Source organism: Ips typographus, linkage group LG1, assembly GCF_016097725.1.
Source record: "Ips typographus isolate SLU linkage group LG1, UJ_Ityp_2.0, whole genome shotgun sequence".
NCBI lineage: Eukaryota > Metazoa > Arthropoda > Insecta > Coleoptera > Curculionidae > Ips > Ips typographus.
The window spans coordinates 3,633,257-3,651,952 of record NC_138422.1 but is presented as its reverse complement, the minus strand read 5'-3'; the positions used below and the strand labels follow the sequence as shown (position 1 = coordinate 3,651,952).

The window sequence follows — 18,696 nt, the reverse complement described above, 5'->3', positions numbered from 1 at the left end:
ATCAACTGGAGCTTATTAAGATTTTATTGTGCGTCACATCAAGCACTAGAAATTAACCTTTGAATTAATAATAACAAATTTAAAAGACACTTTATTTCAATATTTGGTTTTCTTCATATACTTATCATACTTTTTTGCTATTTTACAAAGTAAGTACGTACAAACTTTCTTTAAAACTAATTGTATATCACAGATTCGTCCAGACCACAAAAAATCAGTACTAAAGGATAACTACGTCATTGAACTAAAACTGATGACTGAAATTTTCTTCTTTCTTTCAATAAATTCTTTATTTTCAGGGCCATCCCATTCTTGTCGAGTGGCAGAGCCAAAAATTATAAACACAGTGGCACCCACAACATAAAATCCAACGGAAATGAGAAATACTATCTTCCATTGATACACGTTTGTCTGCAAATTAACCATAAGAACGCATAATAATAGCAGCAAAAAGAAAAAGTCTTACAAGATCTTGTACTATCCACTGAGCAAACAATGGCGCAGCAACAGAGGCCATTTGACCAGCAGCATTCAGGACACCAAACAATATTCCACTGAATCTTGGGGACAAATCCAAGTGATTCACATTACTTCCAACCATGATAAACGAAGATAACATGCTTCCTAGTGTAAGAACAACATATGACTGTTTAGCTTCTTTTTGTGTCAGCATGGATAGCCATATTAAGCACAAAGCATGGCCATATGATCCTAAAATTTTTTAATAAATACTTGCTGTGAAATATTTAATATGTCGTTTACCAATCCCATGAAAAATTTTCCGGCATTTTACAGTCGAAATATAGTTATTCCTTATCAACCAGTCGGAAGCTGGTCCTGTTATCATTGCGGCCATCACCCCAAAAGGTATGGGAATGGCATTGGCAACTGCGTTCTGTAAAAACAAATGGGTCGTAAGAAAAGGTTTTATAGATTTTATTTGCAAGTGCTTCACATAAGCCGCCTATATTAAAGATCGTAAACATAAAATATAATAACTCGTGGCGAAATAAATGTAATTTCTAATGAAAGTGCTGATTGTTTATTGTGTTTATGTGTATAGTAGTTAAGATTTATGGAAAGCGATACTAAGTAACATCTTCTATAGCTTGTCTAATGGATGTTTCCACATTTTTATACATTTATTTTGTCGCTTAGTTTACACAACATAATTATTGCCTACTTGTTAGCATCGCTGATACGATACAGATAGAGACATTTGTATTTCTGGTTTTATGATGCCTGTTTATTCAGTTTTTTACAATTACTTTTTTACAATATTTTTACATGCAGCCTGTTGCATTTGAACACTTCCAGCGACTTTCTTTTTTGGTTTGCATTACATTTCCTTATTTGTTTTTGCTGTTCCTTCCGGTTTTTAAATAGTATTCTCAATAGCTTCTTTAAAGCTTCCTGTTTTTAAGCACTTTTTTGTCTTTTGTAAGGCTTTTTCAATAAGGATTTTATTACGTTTTCTAATTCCAGTGTTTCTTTAGATCAGTTCTTTATTGTTTCTTTATTTTACATCATCAACTTCTCAATTTCAATTTGTCCCCCAAACTGACTTTGGAAACAATTGGATTTGCCCCAACTTAAATAGTTGCTTTGAAGGTTTTTTGCTCGAAGAAAAATTTCCGATTTATTTTTATTTGCAAAAATGATTGAAAATGATTGAATGGTTGTTGTTTTTTGCTGTATTCCTATAATAATTATTACCGTTAACAAACCTAAATTCGAAGGATACAAACGTGATAAGGGTGTTTTGATCGAGATAGCGAACTAAAATGGTAGGCAACGAGATTATACTGAAGAAGGCTGTATGTTCTGATTGCAAAGAAAAAATTGAGGATAACAAATCTGCTGCTCTATGCACTTGGTGCACAAGGGTATATCATGTGAGGTGTGAAAGTATTGATCTTCGTGGATTCCATTTAAGATGATTGGGATGATCAATTTTCGAGACGGGGGCAGTGTTACGAAATAAACTTTTATTTTGTGTTACTTTGTATAGTCTTAGGTACCCCGTATATTGTATTGTTTATATTTTAGAATCTTGCATCGTAGTTCAGCTGTTCATCCATAGAAGCCTATACTGTTAAAGAATCTTACCGATTTGACATCAAACTGCATGACATTCGCCAAATAAGTTGGAGATTCCGTCATTAAAATGGCATATCCCCAAATATTTCCCACATAAGCAACTAATAGAGCATAAAACGGTATACAAGTGAAAATTTGTATCCATGGAGTTGGTACATCCTACAAAACAAAACAATTGAATGAAACTCCTGACATATTAAGCAAACCCAATATTACAGTATCTTCTTCTTGTTTTAAGGAATTCTGAATGTAGTACTTTTCTTCTGGAGTTATTCTTGGATGGGTTGCTGGACTGTTTTGTCCCAGTATTAGCCAAAGAACGCACCAGGCAAAACCACATATTGACAGAATGTAAAATGAGTAAGTCCATCCCAACCAACTGGCTGATATGTAACCAGTAAGTAAAGTTGCGAAGACACTACCAATATTCACACCTATAATTAAAAATAATGACAACTACACACATAAAATTAATTTTTTTTTAATAGTAGTGTTAATTTTAATGTCTCTCAAAAACAGTAATAGACCTTTAACAGATAATTTAGATATTACATTATAAAAACGTAATAACTCATTATCTCTTAAGATAGACACGGAGACAAAAAGTTCGTCAGTAGATAATTGTATGCAGTTGATTGTTGCTTTCTTTATTTTAGTGTCTTTTATTAATACATTTTGTAGAGTATCTTAAAATATTTTAAAGGAAATAATTTGAAAAATATTGTTGATTATTATGACAGATGCCTGTTGATCTGGTCGTTCAAAAATCGAAAAAATTATTTAATCTGCTCAGAATTTTATTTAGGGCTTTTTTCGCTAGGAATCAGAGTTGTTGTCGAAAAAGACATCTCAAGAAGTTATCCAAACCTAAAAACTTTTGACCAAAGGAAAGAGAAAAGGCTCAAATTGCTGGTGGTGAGAACACCTGGGTAAAAAGAAAGCATCTAAGACACCTTGTATGTAAAATATGTAATGAGTAAATCTGTGGTTCGGAAAGGACTGCAAATTTTATCGTTTTACCGCTAAAAAATGTAAAACTTAGTCAACTTATTTTTACAATTTACATTTTATCAGTGATAGGGTAGAAAGGACTAAGATCGTAAATAAGTTATGTTTTGTAGTCGTTCAAGTACACTTTAAGTATCACTCAAGATAAAAACAACGAGCGCTTAGTAGGATGATTGATGATTTTAATATTTTTCCTACACGAGTGCGGTAAAATGCACTTTTCCTCATAGCGAGATTAATTTACAATAAATGTATAATAAACCTGCTATTTTGAAGTTTATATGTGTAGAGCGAAAATACACCTTTGCACCAACCTTTTTATGAGATGTTCAAGTGAAGGAAAAAATGAGTGCGGAAAAGTAACTTTACCGCATTTATTCTATTTTTCACAAAATACATTGAAATAAAAAAAACAATAACTGTATATTTAATTTTTCATGTAAGCTTTTAATCATCTTTGCTAACAGAGGTTTTCATTTTAGTATACATTTTTGTTCAATTTAATGAAAATTGATACTCGTAGAAAAAATGTTCTACCTAACACAAACGGAAAGTGTCTTTACCGCCCTTTAACTGCTTGCTGTAACTCCGCTTTGCGTCGTTCGGGCAACTGCAGTCTCGTGATGGAAAGTACCACTTTCCGCACTTGTTAGGTAATTTTGTACAATTTGTCTAATTTTGAGTGACAGCACCTGTTTTGAAGACGGGAAGAACTAGTTCTTGTCTAGTATCTGGATGCTAGGGCTAACCAACTGTGAATTAAATACCTGCTGTACTTACCGTTCAGCTGAACGGGAAGTAACATACAGGATTAAAGGAAACTTGTTAAAATATTTTCATTTTATTTAATAATTAAGATGATTTTGATGAAGTCCTACAAAAAATAGTGTAAGTCGTGATGCTTACAATAATAGTTTTACTCAGACAAATTAGATCCAAACTTTGTCATCGATCAGTAAAGTTTACTTACTGTTCTTAACACATGACTATACTATTCCGAGCATTTTTCTGAAAGATAATTTCCTGAATTTTAATAGAATTTATTTCATACTTTATGGACAGTTTTTAACCTAAGAATTATAAATAAGAGAGATCCACAACACATAACAACTAATTTAAGCTTAGTTTACGTGATTTTTTTATGGTGAAAGAGGCATAAGACTTTTACCATACATAATACTAGCTTATACATTATGACTCAAGTTATGACTAGACCTAAATCTCTATGCAAAAACTCTAATAAACTAAAAATTACTATTTTTGGAAATACACGATTTTCACAAGGTACTATTTTGAATGTGGAAAATTTTGTTTAAACTTGTGCCACCCAACTATTATAAATAAAGGCAAAATTCCACAAAAATATATTACTTCATACCTATAGGCTTCAATAGAAAACGTATTTTTTTTAGTTTTTAGCAAGTAAATTTATCAGTACGTACAAAAATTAATTATCTCATAAGTAATTGTTTGTTCCTATCTTGTGATAATTTTTGCATTCTCCGTCGTCAAGTCATGGGCTACTGTGAGATATCTAAATTTGCAATTGACGCAAACCATCAGTAGCTAATGATTACCACTTAATATACAGAATATACATCAATCATCAACCAATTTTGCACTCACAAGTGCAGTTCAATATGTGTTAATCTTTGAGTACGTGCAATAAAGGCACAACAATTGAACAATTGAATCATTATCTTCATCAATGATAAGGATTGAATTACTTCTTGCAGCTCAGATTATTCAAGCATTATTTCCTTAAACTTTCTGTTATAAATTCCAATTAAATTATGATTTCTATTGATGGTAAAAATTGAATGATTGCTTTAAAAATTTCTTACCAGCAAAAACAATATTGTTGAGAGTAGCCCTTTCGTCATCAGGAGCCCAAGTCCCAAGCATTACGTGAATCGAAGGGTAAAGAAATCCTTGCGAAAACCCTTGTACCACTCTGCACAGAATAACCCCATATGATCCGATATAGTTAGCTGCCCAAGGAATGGCGGCACAAGCGCAATTATTCAAGAAAAGTGCTATCAAAAGAAAGTATTTGGGTCCGTACATTTTTCCTATATAGCCTGCCAGGATCTGAAGTGTTATATAACTCCAAAAGAAAGAAGAAAGAATGACGCTAGTGTTGTCCCAATCGTATGTCTGAAATTATCGAAATAACAAAGCAATTGTAGTAAAACAGTGAACTTTTGCATCGGCATATTTTAGCACATTAGTGACATTTTGCACCTGACCTGCCACTGTCAAATGACAACTTAGTCAAGTTGTGGGCCTAGGGTGCCCTTAATTAAGTCAGTGCGCTTTGCTACAAAACAATTAATTTAAGCCGAACAGAACAAAAACATTTTTTAATCTTTTTTATCATCTAAAGTAGACAATTTAGTAAATAGAGTTGTAATCAAAAATACAAACAAAAGTAAGTTGACGTAACAATTTAATACCTGTAGTAAATGTTTTGAATGTTACCTTTGCTTCTTTCTTTGCCACATCCAAAACATTTACCTGTCTATTACATTGTTGCGCCTTTCTCATTTTCTTCATAATTGTTTTTATTGAGAACTTACCGTCACATCGGGATTAGGGCTGGTACTATTATCAGTCATAGCAACAATAGCTACAGACAAATTGGATCTTGTAGATATTCCAGTTACTAGTGCCAATGATAGCAAAATAATCTGCAAATGACGACAACCAAACTTGGGACCTACAAAAAGTATATTTTAATATATTCTTTCATTTAACGAAAAACATTGAATCACTATCACCTTTTGGGACTTCGCCTAATCCATTCTTTTGACTATCAATGACATCTTGATAGGAAGGTGGTGAAACTTCGATCTTTGTGTTACGTTCTTCCACGACACTTACACGTTTTAACGATTTTACCCTAGATGTCATCGTAAGTGATGTAATTATTCAAATGGAAGTTATTTAATTTAAATGCCGATTTTAAAGACTTATCAACGATTAATCAGTAATTTATTAGAAAGCTTTATCAATACAATTTTGTAACGCTCTCTTGTATCTTGCATTATCGCACATGACGTTGTAGTAATTTACCTATTTCTTGAAGTTGTCAACATGCTGATGAGAATCATCTGAAGTGAAGAGTATTTTCCATTCATTACTGCATTACAGTAATGTTACTCATAACCAACATCTAAACATATTTTCATACTGTTTGAGGCGGGCGATTGTCTTTCACAAATGTGGGGAGTTCGAAGATTTTGAAACTCTAATTTCCGGTTTATATCAATGTTTTCTACCCTGTCTAAGATGACTGAAAACTGGTAAAGGGAAGACTGGTTAATTTGTTGTCTTCATTTAACAGCTTGAGTGAGTTACAAAATAATGAATATCTGAGAAACTGTAAACTTCAGACGTAAAACATTAAATAAATGTCAATGTTTCATAAATTAACCAAAAATTATTATCCATCTACGAGACAAGGTTTGCAAAATCACAGCATCTAATCACTTTCTGAAGATTACTAATGGTATTTTGGATCTTTTCAAATGCTTGGATTGCTGATCTTAATGATGATCTTAAAAATCTTAATTTCGAAAACACTTTTATAGTACATTTCAATTGCTGGTGTTTAGGGAAGAACCTGCCACCTATACAATGTAACTCAGTTCTAGAGTTAATGTTCAATGGATTACAAAAAAAAGTATTTTTTATTATTGTAGTGTCCTTCTTTATGACTGTCAATTATCACGTGTACTGACAAAATGTAGTAAAATATTATCAACTGGATCTTATTTAGGTTTCATAGTGCGTTTCATAGTGCATCACCCCTAAAAAATAACCTTTGAATTAATAAAACCAATTTTCAAAAATCTACTTTATTCCAATATTTATGGTTCCTTCATACACTTAAACTTATTTGTCAGTTTATAAACTAGGTACGTACAAACTCTCCCTAAAACTAATTGGATATCACAGATAAGACCAGACCACAGAAAATCAGTTCTACCAGACTACGAACCAAACTACGGCATTGAATTAAAACTGATCACTGAAATTTTCTTCCTCCTTTCTATAAAATCTTTATTTTCAGGGCCGTCCCATTCTTGTCGGGTGCCAGAACCAAAAATTATAAATACAGTGGCACCCACAACATAAAATCCAACGGAAACGAGAAATACTATCCTCCATTGATACACGCTTGTCTGAAAATTGACCATAAGCACGTATAATTAGCAGCAAAGAAAAAAATCTTACAAGATCTTTTACTATCCATTGAACAAACAATGGCGCAACTACAGAAGCCATTTGACCAGCAGCATTCAGGACACCAAACAATATTCCACTGAATCTTGGGGACAAATCCAAGTGATTCACATTACATCCAACCATGATAAAAGCAGATAACATGCTTCCTAGTGCAAGAGCAAAATAGGACTGTTTAGCTTCTTTTTGTGTCAGCATGGATAGCCATATCAAGCACAAAGACATACCATATGATCCTAAAGATATTTGTTTAATCAATACTCTCTACGGAATGAAGATGCGTTTTACCTATTCCATGAGAAATTTTACGGCATTTTGCAGTCGAAACGAAATTATTCCTTATCAACCAGTCGGAAGCTGGTCCTGTTATCAGAGCAGCCATCAGTCCAAAAGGTATAGGTATTGAATTGGCAACTGCGTTCTACAATACCAAATATGTCATAAGAACACGTCTCATTGATTTTAATTACATCTGTTTTACAGAAACCGCATATAGTTCAGACAATTCTAACTCATGCTCGAGAAAAAAAAAAACAAATCATATACAAAAACTCTAAGTGCAGAAAAAACCTAAATTGAATGGTGTAAATGGCATTTGTAATGAGAAAGCGCTGCTCATCTAAAAAGTTTTCCCATATTTTAATCCATTTACTTTATCTCTTAGATTAGTCAAAAACGTTTTTATTTATTATTTAGCATCTCTAACTCCTCCTCCTCTTCTCCGATATTTTCAGCAGCTATACTGGTCTTCTCTACGGCTAGGCTACTACACAATATTTTTAGGTCTCCATTTTTTTGAACGACTAGAGAAATTGTGCTTTTTTCTATTCAGTTTTTTAGGGTTAGTAGGAGAGTACAAATTTTGTAATTCTTGTTCGATACTTCTTCAGTTTTTCATTCGTTTTTAAAATATCTGCATCAGTCTGCTGTTTTTGAAGTCTTCAACCAGTTTTCCAAATTGACTTTCTACATTCTCGACATCTTTTGCATCTAAAGGTACCGCGACTTTCTCTTCCGGTTTGCTATATGATCATTCTTCTTTATCCACCAGTACAGTATTTTCTTTAGCTTTGCTTCGTGCAACCCTGAATTCTGACTCTTGCAAGTCTTTTTTCCCAATTTCAATGTGTGTTTCTCATCTAACTTATATCCCAAACTGCTCCAAGAATGTTCGGATATTGTTTATAAGTACCCTTCAAAACTCCATATGTTGTTATGATAAGTGATGATGATTGTGATGATAAGTGAGTATTTAACTGTGGAGGAAATTTAACGTATGATTACTCAAAGAATTTTATCCGGAACCTCTGCTTTTTTGATGTATCGGTAACTGTTTCTTCACTGGCACTTTCCCTAGCAATACTCTCAAACTGTTAATTTTGCACGTCGTGCTTTACAATCTTATTCACCAACAAAGAAGCAAACACATTCAAAACATTTACCAGTATATTGGTTAGTTATCCTCTTTTTGTTTAAAATTAACGGAGTTAGCTATTGAGTACATTTTCAAAGACCTGGGTTAGTAATAGTTATACTGTACTAGTAACGCAAGTAACTGTTAAAAACTCTTACCGATTTGACATCAAACTGCATAACATTCGCCAAATAAGTTGGGGATTCCGTCATTAAAATTGCATATCCCCAAATATTTCCCACATAAGCAATTAAAAGAGCATAAAACGGTACACAAGTGAAAATTTTTATCCATGGAATTGGTATATCCTACAAAACGAAACAAATCAGGGAAACTAGTAACATATTATATATCCCAATATTACAATATCTCCTTCTTGTTTTAAGGAATTCTGAATGTAGTACTTTTCTTCTGGGGTTATTCTTGGATGAGTTGCTGGACTGTTTTGTCCCAGTATTACCCAGAGAACGCACCAGGCAAAACCACATATTGACAGAATATAAAATGAGTAAGTCCATCCCAACCAACTGGCTGATATGTAACCGGTCAGTAAAGTAGCGAATACACTGCCAATGTTCACACCTATAATTTAAAATAATAAAATTAAAATACGGTTTATTTTTTTAAAATTTTTGATTATGGCTTTTTTGAGAAGCCTGGGAGACGTAAGTCCCCTTGCTGACTCCCAAGTTTCATTAATTCCTTTGAGTATTAAGGAAGTTACTGCGTTGATACTATATTGCAAAATAACTATTATCTCAGTAGTTAACTTTTGAGTTTGTGTTTTTAGCCAGATAAAATTTTTCTTTAAACATTTCTTGGGAACATTTTATGATGCACGAACATTAACAAAAAAAAACACGTAAACATGAACCTAAAGTTAATGACTTTCAACCTTATTCATTTAATGATTAGTAGAAATCCGTAAGAAAAAGCGGTATTTTATTATAAAGCGTACATATTTATATACAAAATCATTATAAATAAATACAAAATTATGTAAACTTGCAAAAATGTCTTATTTTCTAGAGATCTTAGATTGATTGTTTGGTTCTAACTTGTATCAATATTCGTGTTTATTGTCATCTGATATTTAATTATTCGTGCCTATCTTGCGATAATTTTTGGATTGTCTGTTGTCAACCCATCAGTAACGAGCTTACTATGAGGTATTTGGTTTTACAATTGACGCAAATCATCAGCAGCTGATGATTACCACTTGAAGATATAAGCAAAAAACACTATCTAATTTGCGACATTTTTGTTTAAGTCAAGTGCACTTCAATATACAAATCTTTGAGTACGTGCAACGTAATGCTTCTGTATAAATTTCAATTGAATTCTGATTTTCATTGATGGTAAAAAGTGAATTGATGACATGATTGCTTTAAAAATCACTTACCAACAAAAACAATATTGTTGAGAGTAGCCCTTTCGTCATCAGGAGCCCAAGTCCCAAGCATTACGTGAATCGAAGGGTAAAGAAATCCTTGCGAAAACCCTTGTACCACTCTGCACAGAATAACCCCGTAGGATCCGATATGGTCAGCCGCCCAAGGAGTAGCAGCACAAGCGCAATTATTCAAGAAAAGCGCCACTAAAAGAAAGTATTTGGGTCCGTAAGTTTCTCCTATGTAGCCTGCCACGATTTGAAGTGTTATGTAACTCCAGAAGAAAGAAGAAAGAATGACGCTAGTATTGTCCCAGTCGTATGTCTGAAATTGTGAAAATAACAAAGCAATTGTGATAGAAGAGTGAACGGTTATATAGGTTCAGTTTTAACGTCCTAGTGACATTTTGCTCCTGACCTGTCACTGTCAAATTACGACTTAGCCAAGTTTGGAGCTAAGAGCGCGCTTAATTAAGTCAGTGCAACCCGCTTTAAAGTAAGGAAATAAACAGAAAACAACATTTGTTTATCTCTGTTGCCATTTAAAGTAGTTCCCGCAGCAAAGAAAGCAAATATGATTGAAATTAAAGATCAATATAAGCGGAAAATCAAACAAAAGTAGGATAAAGTAACCATTACAGACACCAGACTATAACAATTGCTTCTTATTTGTCACATTTAAAACATTTACCTGTCCATTACATTGTTACGTCATTCTTATTTTGTTTGATTTTCCTCATAACTGTTCTTGTTGAAAGCTTACCGGAACATCGGGATTAGGGCTGGTACTATTATCAGTCATAGCAACAATAGCTACAGACAAATTGGATCTTGTAGATATTCCAGTAACTAGTGCCAATGATAGCAAAATAACCTGCAAATGACGACAACCAAACTTGGGACCTACAAAAAGTATATTTTAATATATTCTTTCATTTAACGAAAAACATTGAATCACTGTCACCTTTTGGGACTTCGTCTAATCCATTCTTTTGACTATCAATGACATCTTGATAGGAAGGTGGTGAAACTTCGATCTTTGTGTTACGCTCTTCCACAACACTCACGCGTTTTCCCGTTTTTACTCTAGATGCCATCGTGAGTAATGAAATTATTCAAATGTAATTTATTTCATTTAAATGTCGGTTTTAAATATTTACTTGTACTCTTCTTATCAACAATTAATCAGTAATTTATTTGAGTGCTTTATCAGTAAAATTTGCCGACGTTCTCTTGTAATTGGCATTATCGTGCATGATGTTTAGAGTGGTAAATAGTAATTTACCTGTTTCTTATAATTGAGAATCATATGAAGTCTATGTCTAAATTGAAAATTATTTACCATTCATAAGTTCATAGTTAACTGATTTGTGTTAGGATGTTATACAGGTGTGGTAAAAGAAAAACATAGATAATTGCATGCGCGAGACAAAGTCAGAATACCTCCAAATTCCTCCGACTAGATTACTTTCAAAATTAGTGTTGAAATTGGAACCTTCCTAAGCATTTACATTTACTATGATAATCTGTTCGGTTTCTGTGTACATTTGATTAAAAACATAAATAAAATTATTTACCTAACAAGTGGGGAAAGTGGTACTTTTCCGCACGAGACTGCAGTTGCCCCAACGACGCAAAGCGGAGTTCGGGAAAGCAGTGACGAGAAAAACGCTTTCCGCATGTGTTAGGTACAAAATTTTTCCTACGATTATCAGCTTTCATTAATATGAACGAAAATGTCTAGTAACATTACTACAATGAAAGGCTCTGTTTGCAAAGATGATTTTAAAAGTGTATTCTTATTTGAGAAATCAAATAAACAGTTTTGGTTTTTTGATTTAAATGTATTTTTAAAATAAAATGAGTGCGGAAAAGTAACTTAATCCTTAAAGTTACTATTCCGCACTTATTTTTTCTTTGCTTGACCATCTCATAAAAAGGTTGGTGCAAATGGGTATTTTTACTCTACACATAAACCTTGTGACCAATGAATAATATACTAAAATCCCTGAGGAATTAAAAGTGTGCCTTTTATCACGAAAATAAGAGATTAAAAGTGTCATTTTAATTCCTAAAGTGCGTAAAAAACCTTACCTTTTGGGCTAATATTCTTTATCTGGATCATTTTGCAGAAATTATTTTGTCAAAATCGAATATCTTGGACATCTTCGGCTTTTGTTTACTGTATTTGCTAATGTCGACGATTGCTTTAAATATTAATGATATTATCGTGACTTTAATAATGAAATATATTGGCTCCGTAGAGGAGATGCCTTGAGCTGCTTAGACTAATGCAGGAAGTGAGCCAGAACCACCTTTTCATCCGAAAAATTATCTGCATGCTGTTCAGAGCACCAGTTTTGGCAATCTCTAGAATGTTTCGGACGCCTCTTCAAAGCTCATTTTCAAAAAAAGTATGATTTTTCTGCATAGATAACAACATGCCAATAGCTTTTCCCTAACTTCAACCGTTTGCTTTCAAAAATCGAAAATTTCAATGTTTCATGGTAAAATAAGTCTGTCGAAAACTACAAAATTTAAAGGTAAAGTTTTAGAACAAAAATTGTCGAGTTACAGTTACAGAGAGCAAAATCAAAAAATGGTATCAGTTACTAAGATTGTCGAAAAAAAGCCACTGATTTCATGTAGATGTGGCAACGCTGGAATTACAAAAATATTTTAGATACCTATGTATTTGGCCCTTTTAGTTATAAATGCTTATACCGATATCACTTAAAATAACCCGGATTTTAATTGGCCACCCTGTACAAAATACTACTTATATTGACAATGATCCTTTATGAAACACAGGCAAAGAATGTTGCACCTGTTTACTAATAGATCAGCAGGTCTCGTGATACTATCTGAAGAAATCAGTCATTATCACTTTAAATTGATGTCAAGCATCACGTGTTTGTTATCAATATTTAATCGAAAGTAGGGACACGTTGTTTGTAAACTCACTGTTCAAGTTCAGGATGTTTGCTTTATAGTCTAATCAACACCTTGACATGCAATATATCTAGTACATTCCATTTATGTTTAAAGAAAATAATTTAAAACAATTTATTTCCAAAAACAAATTAATATTACTTAAAGTAAACTTGTCAATAATACATTAGCAGATAAATAAATGATATCTCTTTTTACCTCTCAGTCTCTTCAAGTACATGAAAACTTCATTCAACAAATGTTAGTTAGAAGGTCACGATGTTATAACAACAATATCTCCGGTCATGCTAATTACGGAAATTTTCTTTTTCCTTAGTTGTGATTTAGCATTTTCCTCAGGTCCATCCCAAGGCTGCCTTTCTGCCGAAGCGAATTTAACGAAAAATAACCCCGTCGTTATCATGATACCCGCAGAAATCATAAAGACTATACGCCACTGAGTGATATCGTGCTGTAATCAATTAACAAATTAACTTTAAAAGTCTTGTGTATAAATGGTTTTACTTTACATCATCAACAACTATGAACTGAACTAATAAAGGTGCAAACAGTCCCAGTACTTGTCCTGATGCATTTGAGATTCCAAAGACAATTCCAGCGAATCTAGGCGACAAGTCGATCATATTTGTCGCATTACCGCATACTAAAGACGCTTGAGATACGGAGATCATAACCATAAAGAAGATGGCCATGGCTTTTTGGGATTCTTCCAAGTACGACAGGCCTATTAGACTGCCTGCAATTCCTGAACAACCTAAAATAATCATTTTTTTAATTAATTTTTATTTGTCGTATTTACACTTCAAATTTCTATTAGTAACATTTCCATTACTTTAAAAATGCTCTAAAATAGGTAGGAAAAACTGGTGAAGAAGAAAAAGCTTAACACACATTAACCAACCAATTGCAAATAAATAATTAATTTTTTTATTTTATATAATTTCCAAAATTAACGCAGCTTACGAGTTCACCCTAATATGTGCTGTTTGTTTTTTTTTAAATACAGAATTAATTTTAGTTAACTTATCTCAAAATTTTAATATTTATTTTTTCTACGAGCGTACGCAAATAATAACATTCTCGCACTATTTTTGTTCTCAAAATAATAGATTTTCCCGCACTAGGTTGGGAAAATTACATTATGCTAAGTTATGTATGTTAATTTATAACTATTTTATGTGCTAACTGAAATGTCTACCGGACAATAGTACGCGCATGCTTCAAATGAAACTTTTTACTTGGAGAAATGGAGAAACACTAGGCAGAAAAATATCCGACTCTTTGTCTCAGAACGAGAAAAAGAAATATTTAATTTTCTTATAAGTAGCGCTTTGTAAGCTTTTGCAAGCTACTATTATTTACCATCAATAATTGTCGCTAGTTTTATGAAGTTATCTAAAAATTTTTAAATATTTACACGGACATTGTTGCTTATGAATGTTTTTAAAACCATTGAAACATATTTAAATTTGACATTTTAGGAAAGTATAAATACCACCTTGGATGTAGTGTTCTCAGGTAGTAACTTAACAATTTAGAAGTTTTTGTAATGAATTTGCTCACCTGCAAAGTGGAATATCCTTCTAGCGTTCAACGTCGTAAGGTAATTCTTCATTATTAGGTAATCTGAGAGTGGACCAGAAACAAAACCAGCAAACAGACCAACTAAAGGAGGCAGTGCACTATATAGACCATTCTAAGAATTATACGATTTGTTAAACTAAGGACCAGATTATTAACATATTACATACCGATTGAATATTGAAGTTCATAACTTTAGCCAGATATGTATTATACTCAGTAAGGGCCATGTTGTTGCTCCAGGCTACACCAAGTTGAGCTATTAGAACTGCCCAAATGTGAATCGATTTCATAATTTTAAGGTACGGAATAGGAACGTCCTTAAGCAGAATAATTCAAATAACTCATGATATTAAGATAATATTATTGTGTTAATTATTCAATTATTTGAAAACCCGTAATGAAACATTAATTATTAAAATTAATTTATACAGGGTGCCACAGATTCGTGTCTAAGTATGGGGATTTCGAAAACTGTAAGAGATATAGAGTTGGTTAAATGGAGGCAAAGTTGCGGCATTGGAGTTGAATCACATTTGAAATCCGGTACGTTTCGATTTTGCCAGCCATCTTCGACCCTGTTTTTCTTAAAGCAGATTTTGAGTGTTTGAGAAGTGCTTTGTTTTCTGATTTAAATGACGTGCAACACTTGAATTTTAGTTTAGAATTTGCTTAATTATTGTAGTGATAATGATTGCTCACACACAAAACGCATGTTGTTAAATTTAATACATTAGTTGTGCTGTAAAATCTTAGAAGTAAAATAAATAAAATAGGTGATACCTACTTTTTAATTTCATATACAATAATAGGGATTCTTACATCGAAAAGTGCAGAAAAATCAAATTTTCCGATTTATTTTTTTAACTATAACTTTGAGTAACAATCACAGTTTTTTCATTTTTTCAGATGTTACATATAACTTCCGAAGTTTTCATGAAAATCATTTGAGTCCGGATTAAATGGCACTAAAATCGCGAAAAAAAGCTCATAAAAAGCAAACTTATTTATCTGAAAAAAAAATAAAAAAGAACAAAACTCCTTCAGAGATGCAACATTTTTTGAAGCTTTAAAACTGCTTTAGAAGGATACGAAATATTTTAGACTGTTTTGAAAACTTTTTGAACTACTTGATGAGCATTTGGAAGGTTTTTGGACAGTTTAAAGAGCATATTGAAGGTTCTGGAATGCTTTAGAGGCATTTGGAAACTCTTAGACGGTTCTAGAATTTTTTGGAAGCTTTAAACTGTTTTGAAATCCTTTGGGAGCTTCGATTAGACTAGTTGAAGAGCATTAGAAATCTTTTAAACTGTTCTAAAAGCTTCTAGACTGTTTTGAAAAACTTCCGACTGCTTTAGAAGAATTTTGGAGTTTCTGTAGTTTTTTTAAAATCTTTTTAGACTACTTTAAGAGCATTTAGAATATTTCTGGACCGTTTAAAAAGCATTGACTGCTTGGACTGCTCTTAAAGCATTTGAAAACTTCAGATTTCAAATGTGACGATGTCAAGTTTTAGAGGAAAAAAAGTTGCAATGACAAAGTGTCAATAAATTTAAATTATTTCATCAAATAAGCTCACAATAAAATAAAAAAGTTTTTTCCGAAATTTCGTATTTTTTTCGAATATTTCCGGTAAAAGTAATCGGACTTTTTTAAATGTTAAAATGGCATAAGATTGAACTCCAAATTGGAAACTTTGCCTTTATTTAACCAACTCTGTATCTCTTACCGTTTTCGAGATTCCCATTCTTAGACACAAATTTGTGGCACCCTGTATAAAAATTAAAGAAAATAAAATTATCTAATACGTACAACGTTTTGATGCTGGTTTAGAGACTTTTGAATATAATTTCTTTCTTCGGGTGTAATAGTTGGATGCGTTGCTGGACTACCCTGACCAAAAATCAAATACAAAGCACACCACACCAGACCAATACTTCCTATTACGTAAAATGAAGCAGGCCATCCCCACCAGCTAGTAGAAAGAAATCCCGGTAGTATCGAGCCAATCATTGAACCAATTGTCATTCCTAAAAACAAGTAGGTAACTTAATGCATATCAAACTGTAGTTCAAAGATAATAAAACTCACCAGTATTTACTGATATAATGGCTCTTGTTCTCTCTTCCGTAGGCGCCCACAACCCTAGTAACATTTGTTGGGTGGGGAACATAAACCCACTTCCAAAACCTTCACATAGTTGTAAAATTGTGAATAAGAAATGTCTAAATGTATGATGGGCGATCAAAATCTATGAGCGCGAAGAATGGTAAATTACGATAAATCACCTATTACGAGCCAGGTACAAAGAGTTAATTCCCATCGAGCTTAACTATTTTTTTTTATTTCACACACTCATATCACAGCTTCAAATACAATTTTGAAAACAAAAGTTTGGAATTGACACTCTTCTATTAAGAAGCACAATGCAACAATAACTTAAAAATATTAATATTGTCATCATTAATGGCTTAAAAATTCAAACCAGCACTGCGTGCTAGGCAAAAGCATGACAACTTCTGCTTGCGATTTACCAAAGCAGGACAGTCTTAAAATGTGCTGTCAGACCATCGTGCATCAACCTTAAACCTGTTTTCAATTACAGAGGCAGAATTTGTGAAATCTTACAAAATTGTATTATTTAAAACTAATGTATTTGTGCTTTTTTTCTGGGACTGGTGAACAGATATTTTTAAGTCTTAAACTTATAAATAAAACTGTCGGTTTTAATCAATCAACCTTTTTAAACACTTTAGCACATGACGTTCGTCTTTTGCTGCTGATTTTCTATTGAGTTTTCATGCGTTAATACAGGGCAATCCAAATTGGACTGGATGGGATTTGAATGAATATTATATTTTTTAATATACAGGGTGTTCGTTTTTCAAGCCTCACCATGGGATACATAACTTGTCATTCTTTGCATGCTTACAGATATGACCATATGTTGTGTTTACCTTGAATTAAGCGACAAACAAGTACTCCAATTTCGCCGTAGAGATCGGCAAATAACGGTATAAATATATAAGCAACACAGTTCAGAAATATCGCACCAAGGAAGAACCATTTTGGGCCATACTTCTTCTCTAAAGGACCCGATATGACATTGCTCACAACGTACAGCCAATAAAAAGAAGAAAGTATTGTATGCGAATGTTTCCATTCGCTGTAAGTCTGAAACAATATTGATCTGTCTTGTCCTAACTTCAGAAAACGGAGTAAATAAGAAAACTGATACAAAACAAAGTTCAAGTGCATTTTGAAAGACTTTTATAACAGAAATACATATACGTTGTACGTACTATAATTGCGCAAAGATTTAATCTAATCAAATAATAATTAAAACGAGGTTAATGGTCGCAGGAATTTTCCTATTTTTATTAAGTAATTATTTGTTATGGTTTTAAAAAATCGATTAAACTTACCGGAATATCAGGGTTTGAAGAAGTAGCATTTTGACTTGTCATTGCTACAATTTGAACGGCAAAACTTCCTCTTGTAGAGATTCCCACTAATATGCAATATGTTATCAAAAGTATTTGAACATATCTGGCTCCAAATACAGGACCTACAATAAAAAAATATTTATTGTAAATATCATCAATTCTATTATAAAGCAAATATTATTTGTTTGTCAAAACATTCAAATAGAGCTCTAAACTCAATTTCCTGTTAGGATAAACCAAAATTACCTTTTGATACATTATTTTGAGAATATTGAATGTTTTGATATATAAACTTACCTTTAATTTGATTTATATTTTTATCCTCAGAAAGTTCGACATCTGTGTACTTTTCCGACATTTTAACAATTTTTTTTTTAGAAAAAAGGTGCAGTCGCTGGTCAGTCGACAACTGATTGGCACCAATTATCACCTATTCACTTTCACCAGATAACTCACTTACTATTACAATGTCATCATAGTAGGTTTTTTTATCAAATAATTGTTGCCATTAAGTGCCTATTCAGATTGATAAAGTGTACGATTAATTAATTCAACAC

At 32.6% G+C, this 18,696-nt stretch overlaps 3 protein-coding genes across 3 annotated transcripts; all 3 read right to left on the bottom strand.

Annotated features, from left to right (window-relative positions):
- Positions 1-78: 78 nt before the first annotated feature.
- Positions 79-6,053, bottom strand: LOC145740198 (putative inorganic phosphate cotransporter). The gene is made up of 8 exons (XM_081995571.1): positions 5,889-6,053; positions 5,688-5,827; positions 4,953-5,265; positions 2,317-2,534; positions 2,110-2,259; positions 763-895; positions 467-711; positions 79-411 (listed from the first exon to the last, which is right to left on the bottom strand). The coding sequence occupies exons 1-8, from the start codon at positions 6,019-6,021 to the stop codon at positions 232-234; spliced, it is 1,512 nt and encodes a 503-aa protein (XP_081851697.1). The 5' UTR covers positions 6,022-6,053; the 3' UTR covers positions 79-231.
- Positions 6,054-6,952: 899 nt separating this feature from the next.
- On the bottom strand, positions 6,953-11,287 carry LOC145740190 (putative inorganic phosphate cotransporter). Its single transcript, XM_081995559.1, has 8 exons — positions 11,125-11,287; positions 10,924-11,063; positions 10,173-10,485; positions 9,135-9,352; positions 8,929-9,078; positions 7,645-7,777; positions 7,348-7,592; positions 6,953-7,295 (listed from the first exon to the last, which is right to left on the bottom strand). Exons 1-8 carry the CDS (start codon positions 11,255-11,257, stop codon positions 7,116-7,118), a joined length of 1,512 nt encoding a protein of 503 aa, XP_081851685.1. The 5' UTR covers positions 11,258-11,287; the 3' UTR covers positions 6,953-7,115.
- Positions 11,288-13,126: 1,839 nt separating this feature from the next.
- On the bottom strand, positions 13,127-18,689 carry LOC145740170 (putative inorganic phosphate cotransporter). The gene is made up of 9 exons (XM_081995535.1): positions 18,437-18,689; positions 18,119-18,261; positions 17,651-17,867; positions 16,785-16,883; positions 16,506-16,723; positions 14,864-15,013; positions 14,676-14,808; positions 13,622-13,866; positions 13,127-13,563 (listed from the first exon to the last, which is right to left on the bottom strand). Exons 1-9 carry the CDS (start codon positions 18,495-18,497, stop codon positions 13,366-13,368), a joined length of 1,464 nt encoding a protein of 487 aa, XP_081851661.1. The 5' UTR covers positions 18,498-18,689; the 3' UTR covers positions 13,127-13,365.
- Positions 18,690-18,696: the final 7 nt, after the last annotated feature.